The 8,332-nt window shown below is 44.3% G+C and overlaps 1 protein-coding gene across 1 annotated transcript; it reads left to right on the top strand.

Annotated features, from left to right (window-relative positions):
* Positions 1–3,822: 3,822 nt before the first annotated feature.
* Positions 3,823–5,565, top strand: LOC127104472 (uncharacterized). The gene has a single exon (XM_051041649.1). The coding sequence runs from the start codon at positions 3,823–3,825 to the stop codon at positions 5,563–5,565; it is 1,743 nt and encodes a 580-aa protein (XP_050897606.1).
* Positions 5,566–8,332: the final 2,767 nt, after the last annotated feature.

Below are 8,332 nucleotides of genomic sequence, written 5' to 3'. Positions count from 1 at the left end.
AAATGGTAATTTACATGGAAAAGGGTTACATTGAATACAATTGACCGCAAACCTTCTACCAACTTTTGATATCCACTGTGCTTTTGACTGCCACTGGGGATAATGAATCACCGTCAACCCTTGTGCTCAACAAAGTTTCTCCAATACTGGACGATCAGTAGCATGCAGTTACTTGCCATAATCCCTAATTTTTGCATAAGTTGCCCCAGAATGGGGTACTCAACTTATCGGGAATTTTTTTTTGTTTTATGTCTCTATTTTTGCCTGGATCGCCCTTTTAGGTTTTCAATCCACCGATACGCTCCTTTTTTGCCTAAGACGCCCTTTTGGGTTTTCAACTTAGCGAGTTGTTCTTTTCTTTTTTAGCTGAAGTATTTCTTGACTGCATCTGCGTTCACAGGATGAGTGAACTCTTCACCATCCATAGTTGTAAGAATCAAAACACCGCCTGAAAAGGCTCTCTTAACAACCGTAACACCCCAAAATTTGCCCTCCTCATTCATGCATTCATTTTTAGGTCATGTAACATTTCATATTGCATTTCATCATGTCAATCAGAATCAGATCCAAGAAGCTTGAACATTATCCAAGACTCTTTGTGGGTTCTATCCGGGTGATCAGTCAACACAAGGGAAATACTTGAGTTATTTCCAACATGTTCAAATGGGGTCTATTCATCATTCAGAACGCTAATCTTGAAGGAGCAAAAATTTGTTCATGAGTTGTCATGCTCGCTAGGCGAGCAGAATGGTTCACCTAGCGAACCTTGAACTGTCATGCTCGCTAAGCGAGCAGATCCTTCGCTAGGCGAAGCCCACGCGTTTTGAGAAAAATAATAGAAAGTCATGGGCTTGAGTTGCCCTCATTTGAGCCCACCAAGCCACGAAAATCAGGTTATAAATTCAGAATTCCATGGAGCCAAACCCCATTCGATTCCTATTTTACCCTGGCAGAAGAGAAAAGCTAACAAAATTCAGAGCAGCCTCCAGACAGCACTGAAAAGTTCACTCTGACTCACACACTTTTTCACCCCCATCTCACGCAAACCCTAACATTGCTTTGCAAACCCAGCCGTGCCATTCGATTTTAATCGATCTCTCCAATCAGGTTTGCCCTTATTCCCATTACTCTATGCTTTCAATTTGAATTCTCTGAATGTATGAGGTATCGTTAGGTTTTGCCCACGGGTTTAGATATGCATGAATGTATAAAACAATACCTTGAATGTTTAATCACTTAATTTCTGAAATGGAGACCATGGGGTTTGGGGTTTCTGAGATTGTACTGTTATCCATGAAGAACCCAAAACCCACAGGCGCTCGCTAGCCCATCGCTAGGCGAGCCTGCAGCGAAGCTTCGTTAAGCCTTCGCTAGGCGAAGCAGTAGCGATCGCGACAGTAGTTGTTTCTTCTGTTTGCTCTAATCTGTTTTGTGTTTGTCATGGCATTGTTTTCTCCTGATTCCATCCTATTACTCTAACCTGTTTGTTGAGTTTTTATGAGGGCTCACATGACTCTAGAAGAGATGGCTTGCTTGGTATTCCACTTTATTTGTGGGATACCACCTAGAGGTTTATTCCGATTACCCGTACTGACTCGCTTTCTTTGATGGTGCTAGCTTGAGGGATCTCTGGGTTTCTTGTTCCTTTAGTTGTTGGTACTTCGGATTTTTATCCATGCGGTAGATCTCTCGATCCCTTTATTTTTCCCGCATTTTTACCGCTTTCTTAGCTTGAAGACCTCGATAGGAGGCAATGTTTTTGTGTGTTTATTTTTGTGCCTAAAGACCTGTAAGAAGAGGCACCAGTGCTAAAGACCTCCATGAAGAGGCAATTGACGGATAAAAATGATTAGTAGTCAATTCCCCGTTATTCAGTGTGTCGTTCTTTATGCTCGCACTACGTGTCGATGCTTCAGAAAAAAGGCCCAAGATCTTTTGTCCGGTCAGTCAGTGGAGAGGGTTCCACCTTTCTGAATCCCCACTTTTTGTCATGAGCTCACCCTGTTCAGGGTTAAGAGCTATGGGGTCTTATCCTCATCACCCTTTTGATCTGCTCACCCTGACGTTCAGTGTCAGTGGTTAAGAGTCAATTCGATTACCCTCCCATGGCTTGTTTGTCGAGGTTGATATGACCCCTCTTAACTAAATCCCTACCCATGTATGCTTGAGCCCCCTTTGTTGGCGTGTTTACTTTATGCATGTTTGTTTTGTATGGTGTGATCGTCGCCCCATAGGATTGCTAGGCTTCGTATAGTCTCCCGTTTGCATGTCAATTAAGGTAGCCCTGTTCCTTCGTCTAGGACTTCCTTTTTGCATGAGCATCCCTAAAACACAAACAACTCATTGATTTTTCTTCTCCTAAGAACACGTTTACTCCTTCTACTACAGGTGAGTAAGTCTCCAAAGGTCGAGCATCCGGTAGATTGCGTAGTAACGTCGTTCGCCCAAAACAAATCCCTTAACCCGTAGTTAGCCGAACTACGTTTTGCTTTGATTCTCATTCCAGATGAGATACGTAGGCATAAGACGCGACGTCTTAGCGAGCACACTCCTCTTTACCCATAGGTAGCCGAGCTACGAAGACTCTGATTCTCATATTCAGATGAGATACGTATGTAGTGGATGCGACATCCGTGCGAGTCATTTTCTTCTAACCCTTATTTTAGTAAATAGTACATTAGATATACACACACCCTTCAGACAAGAACAACAAGAGTGGATCCCGTAGAGTACTACGGATGCGTAGGGGTGCTAATACCTTCCCTTCGCATAATCGACTCCCGAACCCAAGATTTCGTTGCGAGCCCTTGTCTTTTCCTTTCCTTTTTCCAGGTTTACTTCGAGCGTTTCCTTTCCACCCCCTTTGGGATAAATAACGCACGGTGGCGACTCTTCTGTCATTTCTTTTTTCGCCAGTTGTTTTTTTCGCACTCCTATTTTTTTAGGCTGCGACAGCTGGCGACTCCACTGGGGACCCGGTTTCCCTAAGCGAGTCTCTCCTAGCTTTTGTAGGTTTCTTGTTTGTTGGGTGTTTATTCTTTTGTATAGCTATTTATTTTTCAGCACTTGTGTACATATCATTGTTGTGTCTGTTGGCTCTGTTGGGTTGTTTGTTTGTGGGAGTGGGATGTTCTGTGTGAGATAGGCCCAATACACAGGCCTGAGTGCACTTAGGATTAGCGTGGTTTCACATTCCCTCACGTTCCGTCTCGGTCCGATGTTGGAATATGAAAACACAATTCAAATGTGGGTCTTTCTAGAGAATTCTGTGTTGTGGATCTCCTACAGTGCTAGAGCTATCTGGGAGAACCGTTAAGTCTGGATGAACTTTAGGAAGACCTTTACCTTACTTTCATGGGAACTTGGCTGAGACACTCCTCTTATAGTGGTAATGCCAAACCGGAAACGGTGGACGTATTATTACTATTCGGCCTGAGAGTCCGTGATATCAATGTCTCTACCCTTTAGCCTCCGCATGTGAGCTGGACGGGTTGTTTACAGGTGTGCAGGAACCCTTGACCTCATCATACACTGATATTTGATACCTGGTACCTGATTCTCATGGTTCCATTTCCTGGATCCGAACTTTTGGCACTGGTTTTTTATTTGTGGATCTGAACCTTTAAACCTGCATACCCGGACTGCCGACTTTTGAGGACTTCTTCACAGAGAACAGCCCATGGTTCAGTATATATGGCCGGAACCGGTCACATGTCCTTTGCATTGCATAACATCATCTGCATATTTGCATCCAACATCTCATGCTTATTCATTTGCAGGGTCTTCCCTTTCTCGGTTTGGTTTGGCTGATCTGTGCTTATTATGGAGGCTCCCAGGAAGAGTAATGTGACCTATCATTTCTTCGATACCAAGATCGGCCCATTGCATCAGATAAAAGCTTTGATTACTCCTGACCATGTGGGTTTATTCCGGGATACTTATGGAAACATCTTGCCTATGGTTGAAGACTTGGATGCTTCTCAAAGGAGTTTGATACATACTTGCTTGCAGTTTTATGATCCTCAGTTGCGTTGCTTCACTTTTCAGGATTTCCAGTTGACTCCTTTATTGGAAGAGTATGCTATGATCTTGGGTGTTCCTCTACAGCATTGCGTCCCTTTCAACTCCGATATGCCTCCACCAGAGCATAAGGATATTGCTAAGGCTCTTCATCTGGAAGTGTTTGTTGTGAAGGAAAATCTCTCTTCTATGGGAGGTCTATCTGGTTTCCATTTGGATTTTGTGATAGACAAAGCCGAAGAGTGTGCTGCTCAAGGCAATTGGGAGGCTGTGCGTGCTCTGCTAGCGTTAAGTGTCTATGGTATTATGCTATTCGCCGATGAACCGAAGTTCGTGAGTATGAGTGTTATTCACATCTTTCTGCTAAAGAACCCGGTTCCCACCCTTCTTGGTGATTTCTATTTTTCGGTGCACAATAAGAATGAGAAGAGACGAGGGAGGTTGGTCAGATGTTGCGCTCCATTGTTCCATAAGTGGCTCGTGGGGCACTTGCCAAATGACGATGCTTTTTTGAATCCGCATCAAGCCAGGAATTGGGCTAGAAGGTTGGTTGTCTTGACTGCTAAAGACATCAGATGGTGTAATCAGGATACCAAAGGTGGCGATTTTGTGGTTAGCTGTGGGAAATACCCTAATGTACCATTGTTGGGTATGAAGGGTTGTATCAACTATAACCCGATTCTTTTGAGAAGACAATTAGGGTATGCCTTGACTTACGCTCCTAAGGATCAAGATCTGGTGGAATCTTTCTACTTCCTAGTGCAAGATAATCTAGAACTGGTTAAGCAAGCTGCTGGAGCTTGGAGGAATATTCAGACTAAAGGTGCTACTGTCTATGGAAAATGTAACAACATCTCTTCTTCTCAGTATGATAGTTGGTTGCGAGAAAGAGCTCAAATTACTCTTCTACCTTTCTCTATGGGAGAACCATCTGATCCGGTTATTGTTGAGTCTGTCAGCATGGTTGAGTACAATAGTTTGAAGCAAGAAAAGGGAAAAGCCGATAAGTTAAACGCGAAGCTGAGTGAAGGCCTCAGGAAAACTTTGTGCGTTAAGAAAGAAGCTGAGAGAGAAGTTCAAAGATTGAATGAGCTTCAAAAACAAAGCAATGAGAGGATTGTTGAAGATGCTGCTAATATCCGTAAAGTCTGTTCAGGTGAGGATATATTGAAGAAAGCTTGCAAGGCTGCTAAGGAGCAGTTAGGAAGAGCTGAATATAGGCTTATTGAGCGCCAACAAAGGTGGGAAGAATTGTCTGATCGCCGGAGACAAGTTGATATAGAAATCAGAGCAGAAAATGAGCGGTTGAAGAGTAAGGAGAACGAGCAGCATGAAGCACTTCGATTGGCTGAACAAGAGATCGTCGAACTAAAGATTCAAGCAGGGGTCAAGAGAACAAAAGAACAAGACAAGTACAGGAAATTGGAAGGAGCGGTCAAAACGAGGAATTTGTTGATTCAAGGCCTTACAGAACACCCTACTGACCCGGTTACAAAGGCGTTTCTTAAGGAAGTTCGAGAAGACTCGTTTGGGCTAGGTGTTTGACTCTTTTTGTTTTTATAGAGTTCACCATCAGGCTTGTTGATAGGTTCTCATTTCTTTGTTCATCGCTCTCAGAACAGCTTCTATTTTGACTATGACACCTTTCGGACGTTTCATTCTCTTTGATTATTTCGTCTGTGACCAAAGCTTCTTATCACCTCTCCTTGATATTGTTATTTGCACGTTCGATTGCAGTTGCACACGTTGTTCTGGAAGGTCAAACCGGAATTGAGAAGGGGGGCCTTAAAATTGAATAAGCAGCGCATTGCATACCATGCATATTAACCCTTGTTTGTTTTGCAGGTGTCACCGCAGTGTCTAATATCCGTTCCCTATTTCAGGCATTATTGGTCCCAAGCGAGTCCACAGGTACCCGACAAAGGAAAATCGTCCGCAACTAGCGATGGACCAGGTACAGAAAGAGCTGGCTGATATGTGTGAAATGATGGATCAGTTCATGACATTGATGACTAGTATGGCAGAAGGCCAGGAAAAGCTGAGGGAATTGGTTGAGCAACCGAGGGCCGATCCAGAGGTAGAGATACCAAATGCTGAGGGAAACCCTGGTAACCTTGGGAACACTGATAACCCTATGAACACTGGTAACGTGGGTAACGCAAATGCTGATGGAAACCCGGGTAATGTTGGCAACACGGGGAATGTTGGAAATGGTATTGGCGGAAGGTACAATGTGAATCAAGGAATTCGGATTAACGGGCGCCCTGTTACTGAAGATTATCAGTATGATCAATTCTCTTTGCACGACGAAGCCCACGAGACCACTCGCCGTATGGATGAGCTTGCTGAGAAGCTCAAATCTTTGGAGTCTCAAAATTCCTTAGGTTTTGATGTCACAAATATTGGTCTGGTTCAGGGAGTAAGGATTCCTCACAAGTTCAAACCCCATAGTTTTGAGAAATACAACGGGGCTTCTTGCCCACGCACTCATCTCCAATCTTATTTGAGAAGGTTGGGAGCTCACACGGAAGATGAAAAGCTGTGGATGTACTATTTTGAAGACAGTCTAACTGGAGCTTCTCGTGAATGGTATTCTCATTTGTCTCGTACTACCATCAAGAGCTGGAAAGACTTGGCAGAGGCTTTTGTCAAGAAATTTCAATACAACTTGGACATGGCTCCAAATCGGACCTTGTTGCAAGGAATGTCTCAGACTGCCAAGGAGACCTTTAGAGAATATGCTCAGCGTTGGAGACAAATTGTTGCGTCCGTCCATCCCCCTATGTCTGAAAGGGAGATGGCGGACATGTTCATGAACACTCTTCAAGTCAATTATATTGAGAGATTGGCTGCTTGCCCGTCAATCAGCTTTGCAGAGATAGTAATTGCTGGAGAAAGAATCGAGAGTCTTTTGAAGATGGGCCGAATTCAAGACAACAGTGCTTCCAGCTCATCATGTCCCAAGAAACCGTTTGCTGGTAATGGTTAGTGAAGAAGAGAAGGCGAGACAAGCGTTGTGTATGCCGGCAGAGGCAGGGGAAGAGGACGCCCTAATTATTATCAAGATCAAGTGGCCGCAGTCACTATTCCAACACCTGCTCCTCAACAGTAACAACAACCGTAGTATCATCCGCAACAGCAACCCAGGTACAACAATCAACAACAAGGAGGAAATTCGGGTCAGCAGAGACACTATCAACAACGTCCAAGGCAGACGGACTGGGTCATTGAGCCAATCCCAATGCCTTATTCTGTATTACTTCCCAGGCTGATTGACCTGAATCTGGTTACGTTAAGAACTCTGGCCCCGCCAATCGATCCCAATAATTTGCCTAGAGGTTATGATGTCAACGCCAGATGTGCTTTTCACTCCAACGCACCTGGCCATACTACAAATAATTGCAAGGCTTTCCAGCTAAAGGTACAAGATTTGAGAGATGCCAAGGCTATCAATTTTTCTCCGGTGCCTAATGTTATCCAAAACCCGATGCCAGCCCACGGCGGGTAGAGGATTAATGCTGTGGATAGTGGGGAGACTTTGAATTTGGTTTCTGATGTGACTAAAGTGAAGACTTCGCTATCGGTGGTTAAAGACCGACTTTTGAAAGGACAGATTTTCCCGGGCTGTGGGGAAGAGTGCAGAAATTGTCAAGCTACCGAGAACAGATGTGACAGTTTGAAAAGGGGTATTCAGCAACTGATGGATGAAGGTTGTCTTCAGTTCGATCAGACCCGTCCAGTGAAGAATGATGTGTCGACAGTGACGATTTATTTCACTCCTGAAGAAATATATGTTCCCGAGAGACCCGCTCCGACAACAATATATTTCCCAGAAAGTACAGAACTAGCAATGGTGAACATCGAAAGTCCAGCTCCAGTTACAATTTACTCTGACAACCCTCAACCGGCTTTGGTTAGTCCGGTCACCATCACGGTACCAGGATCTGTTCCGTATGAGAAAGACAGTGCCATCCCGTGGCACTATGGGGCTGATATCTACTTCCAGGGGCGGGAAGTTAACGAGGAAGACATTGACATTGGTAGCTCCGCTGTAGACAATGTTGGAGGGGTTGGTGGCTTCACTCGTAGTGGACGCCTATTTGCACCATCAACATTGCGCACGAATACTGAAGCTGAGGCAGCTGCCAAGGCTAAAGGAAAACAGGTAGCCACCGAAGAGGTTACTACTGAGGAAGCTCCTCCTAAGACCGCATTCGAGAAGGAAGTGGACGAGTTTATGAGGATTATCAAGAAAAGTGACTACAAGGTAGTCGACCAGCTAAATCAGACACCCTCAAAGATCTCCATTCTC

Source organism: Lathyrus oleraceus, chromosome 7, assembly GCF_024323335.1.
Source record: "Lathyrus oleraceus cultivar Zhongwan6 chromosome 7, CAAS_Psat_ZW6_1.0, whole genome shotgun sequence".
Classification (NCBI taxonomy): domain Eukaryota; kingdom Viridiplantae; phylum Streptophyta; class Magnoliopsida; order Fabales; family Fabaceae; genus Lathyrus; species Lathyrus oleraceus.
The sequence above is the reverse complement of the archived record's forward strand: the minus strand, read 5'-3'. Positions and strand labels throughout refer to the sequence as shown.